This window comes from Globicephala melas, chromosome 10 (assembly GCF_963455315.2).
Source record: "Globicephala melas chromosome 10, mGloMel1.2, whole genome shotgun sequence".
Lineage (NCBI taxonomy): Eukaryota > Metazoa > Chordata > Mammalia > Artiodactyla > Delphinidae > Globicephala > Globicephala melas.
This window is the reverse complement of record NC_083323.1, coordinates 4161746-4180437: the sequence shown is the minus strand read 5'-3', so window position 1 is coordinate 4180437 and position 18692 is coordinate 4161746. Positions and strand designations below refer to the sequence as shown.

General features: G+C 56.6%; 1 protein-coding gene and 1 pseudogene across 2 annotated transcripts in view; one reads left to right on the top strand and one right to left on the bottom strand.

The window, feature by feature from the left end:
• Positions 1-1007: 1007 nt before the first annotated feature.
• On the bottom strand, positions 1008-1738 carry LOC115852522 (actin-related protein 2/3 complex subunit 3 pseudogene; annotated as a pseudogene).
• Positions 1739-3099: 1361 nt separating this feature from the next.
• FBLN1 (fibulin 1) overlaps positions 3100-18692 on the top strand; it is a 78862-nt gene continuing 63269 nt past the window's right edge. The window contains exons 1-2 of one of the 2 annotated variants that reach the window (XM_030855650.3): positions 3100-3262; positions 17964-18066. In XM_030855650.3, coding sequence (XP_030711510.1) covers positions 3184-3262; positions 17964-18066 — 182 coding nt within the window. In that variant the 5' untranslated portion in view covers positions 3100-3183. The remainder of the gene's footprint in view (positions 3263-17963; positions 18067-18692) is intronic. The other variant, XM_030855649.3, reaches the window with a different exon arrangement.

Sequence of the window (18692 nt, the reverse complement as noted above, 5' to 3'; positions counted from 1 at the left end):
CATATAATCTACTACACACACTACACTTTCCCTGGTTCTCTAACCTCCTTCCACGGCACCCTGGTTCTCCCATGGCTTAAGAACATCAAATTAATATTAAAGTACTAGTGAGTCTCCAATCTGCCTCCAGCTCAGAGCTCCCCACTCACCCTTTATCCAACTGCCTTCAGGACTTTACCATAGCACATCTGTGGGCTTCAGGGACCCACATCGTCCAGTCAAAATGGACCAGATAATCTTCCTGAGCTGCTCAGGGTCTCTGATGCCTCCACACTTTGCAGATGCTACTCCCTCTGCCCAGGAAACCCTTCTCCCTCTACTGCTCGTCTTTCAAGGGCCGGTCCCATGTCCCGTTTCTGGGAAGCCTCCTTAACCCGGGAGGCCATTAGCAAGTGAGCCCCTTTCATGAGCTTTTCTGGGCTCTTTGCAAACCTCAAACTTAGGAGGTAACCTGTGGGGAGATGAGTGTTGTGTCCTTCTGTTGTTGTTGGGGTTTTTTTTGGTTGTGTTGGGTCTTGGCCACAGCGCGCAGGCTTTCTCTGGTTGTGGAGCAGGGGCTGCTCTTTGCTGCGGTGCGCAGGCTTCTCATCGCGGTGGCTTCTCTTGTTGCGGAGCACAGGCTCCAGGCACGCAGGCTCGAGTAGTGGTGGCTCACAGGCTCAGTAGTTGTGGCTCACAGGCTCTAGGCACACGGGCTCAGTAGTTGTGGCTCGCGGGCTCTAGAGCGCAGTCTCAGTAGTTGTGGCTCGCGGGCTCAGTAGCTCGCGGGCTTAGTTGCTCCGCGGCATGTGGGATCTTCCCGGACCAGGGCTCGAACCCGTGTCCCCTGCACTGGCAGGTGGATTCTTAACCACTGCACTACCAGGGAAGCCCTGTCTTTCTGTTTTTGATTTTTTTTTTGTTAGAAAATTTCTTTATTATTACTCATTAAGCACCAGCTTAATACTGCAGAAATTTCAAATCACCCATCAACAACTCATTCTTCCCCACCCCACAGCCCCAAATTCTTGATAAAGAGCTCTTCAAATAAAGACACACTCTCTTCTCTCCTCTGTATAAAACTTGACAAAATAAAGGCAAAGAACTGTGTACATCTTGCTGTAAATGCTGCCCACAGCTGTGGAGACAGTCTGCCCAAGGCTCCCTTTACTGTCCAGGTCCTGAAAGACTCTTGTTCATGAATTGTCTCTTCACAAAGCGAGTCCACCACTTGCTGGGTTTATCATTCTGAGGGTTAAAAACTTTCTCCCAAAGTCTCAGTCCAGTCTCTTGCCTCAGCTGTTGTAAGCAGGTCCTCATCACTTCATCTTCCTGTTTGTTCGCAGGTTTGGCGTCAATTGCATTAAGTGGAAAACCAGGCTCTCCGGGAATGGGAAAATTAGTGATTCCCAGTGTATACATTTCTTTCTCACCTTGGCTTTTAGAATTGCAATTTTGGAGTTTCTTTAGACACTCAGAAATGTAGAGAGTTATATATATCAAGGTCCTATCAGCTTCATTCTTAATTTCATAGTTTTTGAAGAAGACATTGGCCTTGAAGTAACAGATAGCTTCAGTCACAATATCTGTATCTTTTGTCTCTCTAGGGGCGGGTCCTTTGAACTGACTTCTGATAGGCAACAGTGCCATGTTTCCAATGAGTTTCGTGTCAGGGTCCATGAGGGGAGAGTGGTAAGCCAGCATCTTGGAGGCGCCCAGGTTTCAACCCTGGTGAGGAGGGTCGGGTTAGAGCGCGGCGCTTCCGCTCTGGCAGCCCGGGTGGGGTTGTTTTTGATTTTTAAATCTATCATTCATTCAGAAAAGGGCTCATGTAAGTGAGCAGCTTCATAAAAATTCACACACTGAACCCAACCTTGAAACCAATACACAGATTTTAAAAAACATCCTAACTGGCCCCAGAGAAAGCTGCCTCATGCCCCCTCCAGTCCCTAACCCATCACCAGGGTCATCACCCTCCTGACGTGTCTGAGAGCCTCCCTGTAGCTGCCTGGGTTGTAGAGCTCTCACTTTTCAGGGCTGTGTAGTGCTCCAGCCTGACTGCCCAGGGCTTTCCTTTCGCTGCTGGTGAGGTTGGGGCCTTCCTTGTTGGAAGCCGTTATGAACTACGCTGCAGTGAACACTCTGGTACAGGACTTTCTGTCTCTCGGTGCACACTGCACAACACGTATATGCCTTTCTGCTGGGTGTAAACCCAGAGTGGGACTGCTGGGTCAGGGGACCCCTACACTTGGCTAATGGTGTTCCTGTGGGTCTCATCCCGTTGCCCCTCATCTTCACCCGTACACGTTTTGTTTTTGTTCTTCTTTTAAATAAATCTATTTATGGTCCCAACGGACTAATTCATCCTCAGTAACCACCGACTGGTTGCAGCCATGAACTCCTACACAGGCCCAGCGCAAAGGCTGCTTCCTCTCCGGCAAAAAGAATCTCTTTCTCCCCGCGGTTGGGTGTCCCGGGTTCATCACCCTCCACGGATGCTGGGATGTTGGTTGAGTCTGTCCGCTGCCCGCCCCACTGGCGGTCCCCTGAGGGCAGAACCAGGTCTCAGCCCGGGACACACCTGGAGTTAGCCACCGACCTGTAGAGCCCCAGGCGACCCGCGCGCAGGGATGGCGAAGGCGCGAAACCCGCAGACCGCGGGTTCGGGGCATTATTTGGGGGCCGGGTCCCACAGGGAGCCCCCCGAATGGTCACCACCCTCAGAAGGCGCCTCCGACCCTGGGGACCCCTTGCCGCCTGACTTCCTTTTTGGCGGAGTCGGGCGGAGCTAACCTTTGCTACCCAGCCCGCCCCTCCGGCCGATGGGTGGGGAGGGGATCGGGTTTCACTGGCGCAGGGGGGGGGTGAGGCGTGAGTCCCTCCCGCCCGACTGCGCCCCCCTTCCCCGGCCCCCACCAGGGAGAAGTCTGGGGTCCCTACTCCCAGCCCGGCAGTGGGCCTGCGCGCCCCTCGGGCCTGGGGTGCCAGGAGGGAGGGCCCAGGAGGTCCCGGGCGGGGAGCGGTCGAGGGGGGAGGGGAGCGGGCGCCCCGCGGCCCCGCCTCCGCCGCGCCCTCCTCCGGGGCGGGATAATTGAACCGCGCGGCCGGGGCCCTGCGTTGGCTGTGGAGGCTCTGCTGGAGCTTGGAGCCCGCGCTGCCCGCGTGCCGCGCCCCGCGCCTTTGTCCGCCCGCCGCCCGCCGCCCATGGAGCGCGCCGTCCCGTCGCGCCGGGTCCCGCTGCCGCTGCTGCTGCTCGGCGGCCTCTCGCTGCTGGCGGCCCAAGGTAGGGGCGCGGGGGCGCGCCGGGGGGGTAGGGAGCGCCCAGAGCCCACGGCCCCCACGTTCGTGACTCCCCGACACCGCGACCGCCCGGACCCGCGCCCCGTGCGACTTTTGGAGCTGCCGGCGCCCGGGAGCGTCGACCGGCGCTGCGCCCCTCCGCGGTCGTCAGGGTGTGTGTGCTGCGCTGCCGCTAGGCCCCGGCGACGCTTCCCGCCCCCACCCCGACCCGTCTCCTGGCTTCGGTCCTGATCACCTCGCTGACGTGGGGATTTGTTTTAAAGACGGATCCCTGCAGACACATCCTCCTGCCGGCCTTCTCGCATCCACCCTGCCCACCCTAGCGCCCACCCACCCCCTGGGGCCAGGGTGCGGGCTGGGGGAGAGGAAGGCTGGCTGGTGGTTGCCAAGGACCCCCCCTACCTTGCACCACCCAGTGCCTGCTCCTTGCACCTGGAGCGCCCCTGGCGTACCTGTTCCCACTGCCCCCACCTCCACCCCTGCGCAGGCGCTGTGGTACCCAGCTTGCTGGGCAGTGGGGACAGTAATTTGCCCAAGAGGCAAAAGCAGTCATGGGGTAGGAGGTGGACGTGAAGAAAGCAGAGAGGAAGGGAGTGGGCTGAAGGTGTTCAGGGCCATGGCTGTGTGTGCAGAGACCCCTGCCTGCCCACCTGAGACACTGAGGACCCCAAGACACGGGGTTCTGCCAGGCTCCAGACTCAGCTGTGGCTGGGGACAGGCCACCTCCAAACCCAGCCACCTGGTGGCAGAGGGCTGCCAGGGGGTCTCCACCAGCAGACCCGTGGCCCAGAGCTCCCAGCCATGACCTCTGACCTCTCTGCTGACCCGTGGCTCATCAGTCATTAGCCAGGCCAGCCTTCCTGGGGCCAGGCCCAGATAAGAGCCCTGACCACCCTTGGCATCCCACATTCTTTATCTCTGGCTCAGTTGAGTTTCTTTTAAACTCTCTGGGGACCACCCTCCTCCTCCGTCAAAGGTCACTGGTCAAAGGTCACTGGTCTCAGCTAATACTTTGCCAGGATTCACGGATTCCTGGAGAGGCTGCCGGGGGGCGGGGGGAAGAGCTGTGCAGAGGTTTCTTGGCTCAGTGGCTCCCTGCAGCAGACCTTCACGGAGCTCTGGCTGTTCCAGGCATCGGCTCCATCCTGGGCATGTCTGGGGGGGGACATCTCATGGGGTAGGGGGAGGTGCAGGGCTCAGCATTGGCAGCAAGAGCCATCCCAGGCCCTGGGGCTTGCGGGAGGCTTCCTGGAGGAGATGGCGTTTGGGCAGGAGCTGGTCAGGCAGGCAGGGAAAGAAGGGAATTCTGGTGACCCCTGGCTGGAGTGAAAGCCCAGAGGGGCCTTAGACTGGGGGCCACACAAGACTCCTGTTGGAAATGGAAGGGGCCCCAGAACCTCCTGTATTTTACACCCAAGGAAACTGAGGCGCAGAGAGAAAGCTTAGTTGAACTTTTCTGAGCCCGAGTCCCCAGATACTCCATCGCTCTTCTTTTCTGCCAGCTGTTTGAGAAGGGTCCCCTGCAGCCTGGCAGTGTCCAGCTTTGAAGGAGCACCGAGACTTGCTAGGCTGAAGCCTGACTGACGGTTTACAACCATCTTCTTCACAGAGAAGGTCCTAACTTGAAGTGTATAAAGGAAATCTGAATTGCACACTGATGAGAACGCTGTGGTCCTTTGTCTCTTTTGGGAGGTCCCCCTCTGGAGTTTCAACAAGTTTAGTGTGGTTTGGGGAGAGAGAGTTAGAAAATTGCCTGGTTCCTTTCTGTGCCTGCAAACTCAGAAGCTGTAAGGTTCCCTGAAGCCTTGTAAGGCCGAGGGTGACACTGTCCCCACCCTCCGTGGAGCTGCGGGGTCCAAGAGGAAACATGCAGTTTAAGTGATCGTGGAAAAGGCCTCGATGGTGAGCCCTTTAGCTAATCTGCTGAAACCCATTTGGTGACCTGGCCACGGAAACGCAGAAGGGGGCTGGACTTCCGTGCCAGGGGGCAGAGTTGGAACCACCGGTCTGTCCTGTATCCATCTGTCCAGTTGGGTTTTCCTGAGAGCCAGGGTGGGCGGGAGTAGAGAGAAGGACGGTGTTGGGAAAGACGGTTGTGTTTTCTCCAAGACTTCTTGGCCTCTGGCTCCAGCCGGGCAGCCTTCCTGACTGATTACAGAGAACATCGCTGGGAGGAGAACAAAGGGGAGAGAGGACTTGGCTTGGAAACACGTGGCGGCACCGCTGCCGCTCCTAGAAGTTTCCCAGTTGGGTGGCAGTGGCGGGACATGCTGATGGGGCTGCTGGAGCGTGAGACAGTGTGCGCTGAGGGTGCAGTGCCAGGGCCTCTCCCGCGGAGCCACAGCTCTGGGTCACGACCCCTCCTGGCACTGCCCAAGGCCACTCCCAACTTGGGCTCATGTGCTGCCTCTGATGGTGGCGGGGGAGCGTGACTCACCGTTGGGACCCAGCAGGCTGCCAGGAGCGTTTGTGGGACTGCAAACATCTTTGCCTGTCATCCCTCAGAAAAGAACCACGGGCTTATCTGGTGGTTTTCTCATTTGTAAAATGGGGATAACAGAGACCAACTTTTTAGTTTGGCTGGAGGATTGAGGGAGAGAACAAAGGACGACGCCTGTCATGGTAGCTGTATTATTATTATCTGTTATTTGTGATGTCCCCTTCCTAGAGTAGGATAGGACAGTATCCTTTTCCCCAAGATTGCACTACTAAAACTGCATTTCCCCAGCCAGGAGCTGGGAAGGAGGCCCAACAGGGCCGCAGAACCTGCGGCAGCTGTCGAATGCAAAAGCCGTGTTGGTAGAGGTCATGCAAAGTGGCCTCAGCTGGCCTCCTTAGGCGTTCAGTCATCTGTACGCGAAATATCTGCTGAGGGCCAGCTCCGTGCCAGACGCTGTTCTAGGTCTTGGGGATATGGCAAGGAGGAAGAGAGACCTGGCCCTTCTGCCCATGGGGCACATCTCCCGGGAGATCCAGAAAAGCGAACAATTACAAACCAACTCCAACTGGGAGTGAGTCAGGGGAGACTTCCCGGAGGAAGCAGCATGCAAACTGGGATGTAAAGGAACAGAAGGAGGGCTGGGAGGAGGGTAGGGAGGGTGTCCCAGGCAGAGAGAACAGCATGGACAAAGGTCCGGAAGGTGAGAGAGAACGTGGGACTTCTAGGAGTTCTGCCTTCTCCTCGTGCTTGGGGAAGACCGCTGTGCCTCGCACCTTTTCCAGCAGCCCCTTCCCCAGCAGCCCCTTCCCCAGCGGCCTGCACACACCTCCCCCCGCCCTTTCCTCTGAAGGTGGAGCTCTGAGCAGTGGGCACAGTGGGTGGAGCAGGTTTGCAGGAAAACTGTTCTAATAGGGAGTATTTTGCCGGTATGTTTTACATAATAAGAGGTTTTTCTTTTGCAAAACATCAAATTATAACAATTTCATTAATAATGCTTTTGCAGGCTTCATGTGGTTCCAGTTTCCCTGTAATGGTCTCAAATGTGGCCAGATAACGAAACGGGCGGCGCACCCATATGTCCACTTTTCTGGGGTCAGAGACCCTTCAGCCTGGAGGGGAGCTCAGTGTTGAGAGGGTGTGGTGCTGAGGCCAAGTCATCTGTCCCAAGTCATCCAGCTCATAGCAGGCATGGCTGGACCAGAGGCTGTGCTTTGCGGCCAGCACTCTTTCCACTGGTCACTGCTTTTAAGCCCCAGGCTGGTTATAACGAGAGGCTGGGACAGGAGGGTCCTACACCGACCCACCCATTGCTGGGGGTCAGCACTTGACCAGGGTTAGGAGACTGGTCCCAGCCCTGAAAGTGATTGGAGAGAGCTTGACGGACTCCCACATGCTCTCTGCTCTGTTTCCTTAAAAACAGAATGAAAACTCTCTGCCCTAGGAAATTATGATAGTTGGAAGTCTTTTACACTTAGTCACTAACTTAGTCCTTCTCCACAGCCCCATGAAGTAGGTACTACTGTTATTTCCACTTTACAGGCATGTAAACTAAGACCCAGAGCGTATACTCTAGCGGACGACAGGCTCCAATAGGAAGAATAGGTTCAAGAAAAATACTGGCTCAGCCCATTAGCGTAAAAACACTGTGATCTTGGGCGTTTAAAATTCAGTCCTGGGGTTTCCCTGGTGGCGCAGTGGTTGAGAGTCCGCCTGCCGATGCAGGGGACACGGGTTCGTGCCCCGGTCCGGAAGGATCCCACATGCCGCGGAGCGGCTGGGCCCGTGAGCCATGGCCGCTGAGCCTGTGCGTCTGGAGCCTGTGCTCCGCAACGGGAGAGGCCACAACAGTGAGAGGCCCGTGTACCGCAAAAAAAAAAAAAAAAAAAATCCAGTCCTGGCAACCAGCCCTTGCTCAGGACGATGTGGTAGTAAATAGAGGACTCGGGACCCCGTGCTCCTAACCGCTCGGCTGGACGGGCACTTCAGTGCCAGAAACGAGCTGTGTGTACAAGGGGCTCCTTTGAAAGAACAGGCATTTTCCATGGGGGGTAATGGACGGGCGGTGGGGGAGACCACAGAAGTGGGAGCCACAGTCTGGGCCCTTGAGGGGCTCGCAGCTGGCTTGACAGGAGATGGCCCCCCAGACGACAGCACCCGTCTTGGTTCAGATCTGTGGATGGGCCTGTCCTGTGCTGGCTGGGCCATCCAGCCCAGGGTCTGGCTTGGTCGCACCTCTCCCTCAGGTGTGGCCTGAGTCAGGGCCTCCTCCCTGCCATCTGGGGTGGCGCCTAGGAGTCCCCCAAAGAACCAGAGCCTGTAGTGCTCGCCCCGCTGCAGGGCTTGGCTGGCTGTGGCCTCGGGATGCTGGGAGCGGTCCAGAACCGTCCTCAGGATAGGGAGTCGCCCCTTTGCTGACACTCTGTAAAGGAGAGTACTCTTGGCTGGTCTTGGGTCCTGGACACAGCAGGGCAGGCCTGGCCTCTGAAGAGAGCAGCCCTGGAAGTTGTTTAAGTCCCGTTTCTGCTTAAGCCATGGGGACACCGCCGCCGGCCTTGCCAAGGAAACTTGTCAGAGCGCTGGGCCGACACGGCCAGGGCCAGGAGTCTGGAAACCAGGTTCCCGCCCAGCTCTGTCCCCGGCTTCCTGGGGGATCCAATGGGCAAGGGTGCCCGGTTATTCCTTCCCGAGGCCAGAGGCCCAGAGCCTCTTTTCCCCCAGTGAAGGGTTCGAGGTGTCTGAGGGTTTCCCTTCCTCCACGGCTCTGGGGCGCCCAGAACTCCGTGGCTTGAGGCTGCCTCCCTCCAGTCTCTGCCTCCATCTTCACGTGGCTTCCTCCTGCATCTGCTCTGTGAATCTGTAAGGACACTTTCGTGGGACTCCGGGCTCACCTGGATAATCCAGGATGATCTCATCTTGAGAGACTTCATTCCATCTACAAAGATTCTTATTCCAAATAAGGCCACATGCACAGGTTCCAGGGGTCAGGACATGGACATATCTTTCTGGGGGCCCCCGTTGAACCCACTACACACACTAAGAGTAAACACAGAAACAGATACACTAACAAAAAGTATCGGGGGCACCCGTGCCATAGTGACTGTAACACACTGTGACAGTGGGACACGGGTGGCTCTCGAGTGGGTGTCGGGGGAGGGAGGGAGCGAGTGAGAGCAAGTGATACCTGAGCTCAGATGTGAGTGGCGAGAAGCCGACTCTGAAAAGACCTGGGGAAGAGCGTCTGGGCGAAAGGGACAGCCAGCACGAAGGCCCCCAGGTGGGACCAGGTGTACCAGAGGGACCGGAGAGCTGGTGTGAAGGGAGGGGAAGGGGGGGTGCCCGAGAGGGTGGCCAAGGCGGGAGGGGCAAGGCAGTCTTGCAGGGCCTTAGAAATCAGGGTGTAGACTGGATTTTATCCTAGATGCTTGGGGAAGGCGCTGGAGGATCCTCCCCAGGGGGTGACATTCCTTGACTCCCACTTCTAGAAGTCCCTCTGTGCTGCCTGGTGAATGCATTATAGGGAGACCAGAATGAAGGTGGAATAAGCTGGGGGGAGGCTCCTGCAGGATCCAGGGCCAAAGATGCCCTGGGAGGGGGGGCGGGGGGGGGCGGGATCTGCGGGCCAGAGGGAAGTGGACAGATCTAGGGCGTTTGGGAGGTAGAGTGGACAGGACTCGCTGAGGGCTTGGATGTGGAGGGGGAGGGAGATGGAATAATTCAAGCTGGCCCAGTTATTTTGACTCCAGCCTCTGGATGCATGGTGACTGCTAATGGCTGAGGCGGAGAAGCTGGACAGGGGAGGGGATCAGAGTCCTGTGTGGAAAACTTAAGTTTCCTATTAGACGTCCGGGTGGAGCCTGGGCTCATGGGCGAGACCAGGCTGCAGACAGAAGTGTGGGAGTCTCGGCCGATAGGGGAGGCTGGATGAGGCCACCCAGGGAGGTGGGGGCAGTGGAGGGAGAGAACAAGGGGCCACGGCACTGAGCCCTCCCAGGCAGTTTGAGGAAGAAGAGTGGCTAAGTGGCATCCCCTCAGGGGGGTCCCCAGAGCCGTGGGTGGTAGCTGGGACGCGGCCAGGACGGGTTTTTAGATGCTAGCTATCAGTGTTTTTATGCTAATGGACTGAGCTAGTATTTTTCTTTCTTTCTTTTTTTTTTTTGAGCCAGTATTTTTCTTGAACCTATTTTTCCTTTTGGATTGTGTTGCCTGCTGGAGTGAAATGTACTGGAAGTTTTGTTACCTACGTGCGCCACTCGTTTTGACGTAAGACGGCTCCCTGAAACCCATCGCGCCAGGCGTGTCGTTATCCCCATTTTCCATTGTTGGTGTGAGACCCACCCCACCCAGGCACAGAGAGGCCAGGCAGCGCGCCTGTGGACACACAGCTGCTAAGTGGCAGCCCCAGGATTCGAACACAGGCAGCTTGGCTCTCACATCGTATTCTTAAGCAGGACACTGAACTAACCGCCTCACTTTTCTAACTGAAAAGTCTCCAGTTTTTTAAGTCCAGCTTCAGGGGGAAGCCACTGTCTCCTTCGGGCCGCCTTTGTGTTTGTCCCATGGCCTCGGGCAAACTGCTTCATCTCTTCCTGTCCCCTGTGTCATAGAGTTGCTAGGATCACATGAGATCATTCGTCCATTCATTCCTTCACGGACATTTACTGTGTGCTGGCTCTGGACCGGCTGTGGGGCAGGGTGCAGAATGAGACTCCTGTCCAGCCCTCGTGGCACAAGTACACCCTCGGTTAATTACTTGTGCTAATTGCTGGGAAGTTCAGGGAGCAAAGAAACCAAGAAAGAAAGGAAATATGTCTGCCCCATGTTCACGTGTGTGCACGTGTGTGTGTTGGAGGGTGCAGTTAGGGAGGACTTCCCGGAGGAAAGGACCTTTGTACTGCTGTGGGTGTGAACGAGCTAGCTGGAGGAGAGGAGGGACCCGGCACCACCCAGCCTGGCAGAGCTTCAGTTTCCAAAAGCCGGGTGCAGAGGACACTTGACAGGTATGCATACATGGTCTAAGATGTGAGAGGAGAACCAGGGGAGTTGGGTCCTGCAGTGGGGGATGCTGTAGAGATGCGGGCAGGGGGAGGACGGCCCACACGTCCACTGGGCTTGATCCAGGAGGTCACTGTGAGCCGCCTGGAGGGAGCAGTGTAGAAGCTGCTTCTTCTCGCCTTCCCAGAGATGTGCCTTCTGGTCCTTGTCTCCTGCTGCCTCCTTTTAGCTGGTGCTCTATCCGAGACCCCGTCTCTCTGTGCCGGGTGCTGGTGTCGGGGGGTGTGAGGGCACCAGCCGTTCTTGTGCTGAGGACAGGGCCTGGAGCCATAAGAGCAGACTCAGCACGCCCTGCTTCGTCCTGGGGAGGTCTCGGGGCCTTGAGGAGGGGAGATGGGTCTGTCCTCATCCCAGTCGTACAGAATGGTGCAAAAGCACTGGGACACACCAGGTGACAGTTGCTTGTCGTCTCCCTGAGAACGGGGTCGTGACTCTGGATCCCTCGCCCCAAGCTCAGAGCCTGGCACGTGGAAGGGTCCTAAGAGGGGCATCTGCTGGCTCCCCAGGCTCGTGAGGTGGGGGGCCCCGCAGGGGCTGGGAGTCTTGCGTGGTTCTGTTGGGTTGGAATTTCCTGTTGGCGTCTCCTTGCATCTCAGGCTTCCCAGCCATGCGGGTCCTGGACCCCACGGGGACCCCCCAACTTTTTGCTGCAGCTTTAGGCAGTGCCGTGGAGCGGATGGGGCGTGAGCCTTGCGTCAACTCTTTATTTTTACAAATGAGGGTATTAAAATAAAACCAAACAGAGAGGTAACCAACCACCATCTCATATCTCAGCAGGTCATGTACATGGAGGGCATTTTAATGCCCCAGGTTTTGGAAGGACAAGGAATTTTGTCTCTGTGGATCGCATCTAGTCAGATTAACAGGGACCATAGATGAAAACTGTGCCCTGCTGAAGTTTCTTCTCAGAGAGGGAAAGGATCTGAGGGAGAAGATTCCAGACTCGCCCGAAGCCCCACTTCTCTCTTAAGAGCAACTGCGGACTCTTAAGGACGGGCGTTGAGTGAACAGTAAGCGCGTGGTGGGTGTGGGTAGGTGACAGCGCTCCCCGGGGTTGGGGACAGAAGAAACAGTGATGGCCTTGTCGCTCCAGGTTGCTTTCGTGACATGATTTAGGGGGGCCGCTCAGACATGGCGGGGTCTGTGCCTGAGGTTTCCTCAATTTTACGCCCTTTGGGAGGTGCTGCCAGGGGATCTGCTGGTGAGCCTGGTTGGTCTGATGCTGTCAGCTGCTGTGAAACCCTTGGTACCAGTGAGGTGTGGCATCAGGTGGGGTGGCACCTTGGTCATCTTCTTGCCCCCCGTGCCCAGCCCAGCCATGTGCCCTGTGTCAGAGATTGGGGCCACAGCCTGGAACCCCCATCCCTCTTTCCCCTTCCACTGATGTCACAGAGTTCCTGCTGTGAGTGGTTGGGGGAAGTGATGCTGGAAGAGGGGCCTCCCCATCACCTCCAGAAAGCCTGCCCTCCCATCTCCCCTGGGCTCAGGCAGTGAGCGGCCTCCTCTGCTCCGTGGCCCCATCTGCCAAAGGACTTGTCACACTCCAGGTGACAATCACTTGACCCAGCCGCTCCCCCCACTAGTCTGGGAGTGGCGGACCGGCACTGAGAAGGTGCTGCATTGGGGTGTGACAGGATGCACAGGCTGAGGGTGGGCGTCGACGGACATGTCCACAAGTGGGGACAGGAGAGAGGCGCCTCTTTGGGCTTCAGGTCACCCCCGGTTTGGTGATGGGGCAGAACTGAGAGGCAACCTGACCCCCCAGGTACAATGAACAAGCCACGGTGTCCGCAGTGATGCAGGAGGTCAAAGCCAGGGCAAGTCTGAACTTTAGGTCTTTCTGCCTCTCCTCCACCTGTCCCACCCTCTGCTGGCCACTGCCCCAGATGCATGGGGGAGAGACGATCCCTGGGGATTTTTATTTTGTTTTTAAACTTTTAAATCATCTTTATTTTGGTTGCAAAGTTACAATTTACTTTTTAAAAAAATATATTTATTTATTTATTGGCTGCGTTGGGTCTTCGTTGCTGTGCGCGGGCTTTCTCTAGTTGCGGTGAGCGGGGGCTACTCTTCGTTGCGTCGCGCGGGCTTCTCATTGTCGTGGCTCCTCTTGTGTGGAGAACGGGCTGTAGGCGCGCAAGCTTCAGTAATTGTGGCACGCAGCCTCAGTAGTTGTGGCTTGTGGGTTCTAGAGCTCAGGCTCAGTAGTTGTGGTGCATGGGCTTAGTTGTTCCGCGGCACGTGGGATCTTCCTGGGCCAGGGCTTGAACCCGTGTCCCCTGCACTGGCAGGCGGCTTCTTAACCACTGCGCCACCAGGAAAGTCCCACAATTTACTTTTTAATTAATATTTTCACCCTTTCCGTTTGAGGTCTCATAGCTTGCCTTGGAAAACATTGCATTCTCTACCAAACTGCTATACAAAGATGTTGTAAAATACAGTTTCCCAAATTAATCCTCTTTGCCGGTATTCAGATTAATGCATAAAGACAACATCGATTGAAAATGGCAAGTGACTTAATCGGCAGAACGTACAATTCCTTTCCTAATGAAGGGTGCTACAAAATGGTACACGAAAGCTCAGTTTTTCAAATGCATTTTAAAAACACACATAACAGTGTGAGCTATTACATATAGAATGGATACACATCAAGGTCCTGCTGTATAGCACAGACAACTATATTCAATATCCTATGATAAGCCGTAATGGAAAAGAATATATCGAAACAGAGTGTATATATATGTATAACTGAATCACTTTGCTGTACAGCAGAAATTAACACAACATTGTAAATCAACTCTACTTCAATTAAAAAATTTAAAAATACGCATAACATACAGTTGACCATTTCAGCTCTTTTTTAAGTGTTCAGCTCAGTGGCATTAAGCACATTCACATTGCTGTGCAACCGTCACCACCATCCGTCTCCAGAACTTTTCATCTCCCCCAATGGAAACTCCGTCCGCATTAAACACTAACTCCCCCTCCCCCTCCCCCAGCCCCTGGCACCCACCATTCTACTTTCTGTCTCCATGGATTTGACTGTTCTCAGGACCTCATATAAGTGGCCTCGTACAGTCCTTTTGTTTGCCCTTTTGTGACTGGTTTCACTTAGTATAATGTCATCAACAATAAAAAAATTAAAAGAAGGATTCCTTTCAATGTTGGGCATTCAGCTTCCAAAAACAACAATCATGGGGAAGTTAGTTCCCCGAAGTAATTTTAACCCAAGGCTGCATATATAACCGTTGTTCTACAGGACATAAGGAAAGATAAATAATGGCCCGTAGAACCAGACCGTCATACTCAACATGGTTTCAATAGCATAGCCAAGTTGGGATCGTTAGAATCTGAAGACAAGGTTGACAGATGAAGATGCTCAACCCAGAGCTGTTTGTTCCCATAGTGAAATATTGGAAGTAACGTAGATGCCCAGACTGGGGGGGAGTGGGTTGGAGACGATGCTACTTCTATACAACAGTGTGACGCCTTGTGCCTGGCACAGGGGCATAAAAAAGGAATTTAAGGGGCTGAGAGGTGGTGAATGGACGGGCTGTCTCTGCGGGGATCCTCATGTGTCCGGCTGTTACGAGGAGGACGGCGTTGTCCTGTCTGCTCTGACCTCTCTGCTGCGTCACCATCCAGCCTGGCCGTGGGTGCCCTGTGGCCCCTCGGATTGGGAGTGCAGGAACCTCCCCCTGGCTGGAGAGGGGGCGCATCCTGCCCAAGGAGGGTGTGCTGACCCCGGCCACCGGGAGTTCCAGCTTTATGGCTGCTTGGGGCATTCCGGGGATGTTCCACGTTTCTGGATTGAGCGAAAGATGTCACATTTCATTGTCCTTCTGAGAATAAGGTTCAGAGTGCTCCAGGCTCCCCAGTGGGAATCATTTCCAAACGTTTCTACAGCTTGGGCACAAAGTTCTCGCGCCACTGAGCCAGCTCCAGGAGTCTGAGCTTCACCTGTGCTTGCCTTTCTCAGAGTTGAGGGAGGCCGAGGGGCCGCCACTCATCTCTGGGCCATTCTGCACCCCGAGACGGGGCCTTGGTTCCCGCATTCTTCACGGACAACGGCAAGCAAATTCCCTTTGTTCCTTCCACGTGTAATCCAGCCACTGTTTACTGGGGCTCCCTGTGTGCTCGGAACTTTATAAACTTTATCCATCTCCGCAGCCACCTTCAGAAGGTACTGTGAGCCCCGTTTTGCCGTCCAGGAGGCTGTGGCTTAGAGAGGTGAAGTGTCCTGCCTAGGGTCACACAGCAAGAAGGCGCCGGAACTGGGATTGGAGCCCACGCCTGTTCGGCTCCGAAGCTGGCATTGCTACTCACCCCTGTAGCTGCTGAGGGCTGGCTGTGGGCTGAGGGCTGAGCCGGAGAGGGAGGCCTAGCTCTGCATGGGTGGGAGGGAGGGAGGGAGGGAGGGCGAGGCAGACAGATGTTGTCAATTGTGAGTTTGCTCCAGGCCGGGCTGGTGGGCAGGCGGGCTGCAGGGGCGGGGGAGAGACTGGATGGGGGTTGGGCCGGGGCCAGAGGGGCTGAGAGAGCCACGAGGGGTGAGACTGTGGGCGGGAGAGCTAGGCGGGCCCGGCTGGGATTGGGGTGACGGGGTACAGCACAGGGGACACGTGGCTGGGTCACAGTCATCTTGGGGGAGAACCACAGGCCATGTTTTATCTGTGACGGGTCAGGTCCTGCGTTTCGTGAATGCTTCCCTTCGAATCAACTGGAGCAAGAATGAAGGAAGGAACGAATGAATGAGTGGGGCCCCTGGAGGTCACCCCGGTAACCGAGAGGCTCTCCCTCACGAGGGACCTCGCTGTTTGGGGCTGGGAAGCCAGTGATGCCAATTATATCTGACCCCCAGCCCACAGTGCCCCCCACGTTCACCAGATGGCATCGTCGGGAAGTGTGGAGGGGGACAGCTGAGGTCGGGATGGGCCGAGCGGCCGGTTGGCAGTGGACCGGCAGACTTTGCTCTGGGGTGGACTGTCACCCTTATTGCCAGCCTGGGGGAACCCGAGAGAGCAAGGATGCAGCAGCGCATCTTCCGCTCCAAGCTCCCCCGGCTGCGGGTGGGGCTGAGGTTGTCATCGTTGGGGGACCTGGCAAGGCCCTTCCTCCTCCTGGTTCAAGAAATGCCCGGGGCTTCCCTGGTGGCTCAGTGGTTGAGAATCTGCCTGCCAATGTAGGGGACACAGTTCGAGCCCTGGTCTGGGAGGATCCCACATGCTGCGGAGCAACTAGGCCCGTGAGCCACAACTACTGAGCCTGCGCGTCTGGAGCCTGTGCTCTGCAACAAGAGAGGCTGCGATAGTGAGAGCCCCGCGCACCACGATGAAGAGTGGCCCCCACTTGCCACGACTAGAGAAAGCCCTCGCACGGAAACGAAGACCCAACACAGCCACAAATAAATAAATACATTTAAATCATATGGGCTTCTAAGAAGACCTCTGCTTATAAAAAAAAAAAAAGAAGGAAAAAACAGAAACGCCTGGCCCAGCCTCGGACCACGCCCATTGGGGTCTCCCTGGAGGTGAGCTAAGAGCTCAAGGGCACCGTGTTCCAGGTGCCGTTTGTCGGCAGAGGTGCTCGAGGTGGCCGCGGGCAAGCCGTCCCAGCCGGTGTTTCTGGACACATTGGCCTCGTGCTGAGCCCTGGAGTGACCCTCTCTTTTGGGGCCACCCCGAGGGCCGGGCCTTGGAAGAATAATGAGCTCAAACAGAACACCCAAGGCCCTTGGTGCCAGGAAACGCTGCCAAGTCCGACGGGATTTACCCCGCGGGGCGCGGGAAGCTCAGCCGTGAGGAACCGTGGCGTTTTTTTTTTTGTTTTTTTTTTTTGCGGTACGCGGGCCTCTCACTGCTGTGGCCTCTCCCGTTGCGGAGCACAGGCTCCGGATGCACAGGCTCAGCGGCCATGGCTCACGGGCCCAGCCGCTCCGCGGCATGTGGGATCTTCCCGGACCGGAGCACGAACCCGTGTCCCCTGCATCGGCAGGCGGACTCTCAACCACTGCGCCACCAGGGAAGCCCCCCGTGGCGTTTCTTAGAGCCCAATTTTGAAATGTCCTGCTGAGAGGTGACCTTCCGCCTGGGAGCAGAGGCTGTTGCCACTAACAACAGCCCCCTCCCGGCTGCGGGTGGAACTGACGCTGGGGGCGCCCCCGTATCCGGTTGCTCCTCCCTTGGGGAACGGTGGGGTCCCCTCCTTCCTGTGAGCCGAGGGGCCCAGCGGGGCAGCAGCCTGGGTGGGGCTGAGTGCCGGGCTGGGCGCTGGAGGGCGTGGGTGCCCCAGCGGCTGGACCCACCTGAGCCTTCCATCTTTCCCTTTTCGTGAGCAAAGAGGCAACCTTGTGACAAAGCAAGGGCAGAGACCATCACCGGCCTCAGTTTCCCGACCCGCACAGTGAGGACTGATGCTCTCCTAGAAAATGGCTCCGACGATGAAGTGAGAACACAGACTGGGTCCCGGAAACTCTGGCTCTCTGCTTCTCCGCAGAGCTGGCTGGTTGCATTCGAGGCCCCACATCACGGTTCCCTCCTCTGTCCTCTGTTCATGCTGTACCTCTTCCTTGGTGTTCGCTCCCCACTCTCGAGAGATGCCTTCCTTGGTTGTCCCAGTTTGGGGGACACCTGTAGGCCTCCCCAGTTCTGCACTGTTCATTTTTAGTGATAGAAACCATCTGTGACCCCATAGGAGCGGGGTCGGCAGCATCCTGGATACCCACCCGCTGGGCTGGACGGCAGCTCGGCCGTGCCTTGGTCAGTAACACCGGTCTTTCTTTCTTCTGGACTGCAAAGGCAGGGACCCCGTCTGGGCAGGTCCCCATCCCCGTTTCCGGCATCTGGCTGGAGCAGGGATCCCGGTGCTGAGCTGCAGCCCCGTCAGAATTGGATTTGGAAGGTAGTAGTTAAGGTTTCAGGCCTTTCTAGGAGGAGAGGAGTGTGTGCTCCCAGCCTGCGACTGAGCGTTTTCAGTACACATTTGTCGAGTGACTGAAGGACCGGATGTGCCGCGGCCTTTCGGCTCCGTCCTGATGCTGTAGAGGAGACCTAAGGAAGGGGTGTCCAGATGGTGCGGCCGGGAGGGGGCGCTCTCGGCCACCTGAGGGGGCCACCCGTCTAAGGGGACCTTGGGCAGGGTCCGAGGTGAGTCACCTGTCGCCAGTCACCCCGTTCTCTTCCCTGCACGGCAGGCGCAGACGTCCCCATGGAGGCTTGCTGTGCAGACGGACATCGAATGGCCACTCAGCACAGGGACTGCTCACTGCCGTACGTCTCGGAATCTAAGGAATGCAGGTATGTTTGCCAGTGCCGCTGTGCTACCAGAATAGTGTTCTTCTAGACAACAGCAGGGGAGGAAGGGGCAGTGGGTGCCAGGCCCCCGGGAGAGGCTGGGCCCCCAGGGCCAGGGTGCGGGAGGTGTGGGGGGCTGGTGACCCCCGCGTCCCTCCTCTGTGCTCCCACGGGCCTTGTACGGGACTCCGCTTACCTGTCCCATGCCACCCTGGCATTGCCGGGGCATCCCGTCATTTCACCAGGCTGCAAGCAAGGGGATGTGGGTCTGTAGCCCTCGCTGCCGCACCTGGGCCGTGTGGCCAAGTCACCCAGCAAGGGGGTGGTTGTTGGGGGCGGCGGATGAGATCGTGTGACTGCAAATGCTTTGCAGATAAAAGCATGGGCCACCTTCAGACCCCGAAAACGCAGACAAGCGAGTCCCAGAGCAAAAGTTCTGCCAGACCGTTGTCTACTTTATACAGTAGCCAGCCTCTGGATCAACTAGTTTTGTTCCTCTCTTCCTCAGTTGACTCAAGCTCCCTCAAAGTTTTGGGAGAATGTAAGCTTAGAATAAATGATAAAGGAATGTAATGTTGATCATCACCGTAAAAATAATAGCGAGCCTTTATGAAGCACCGACTTTGTGC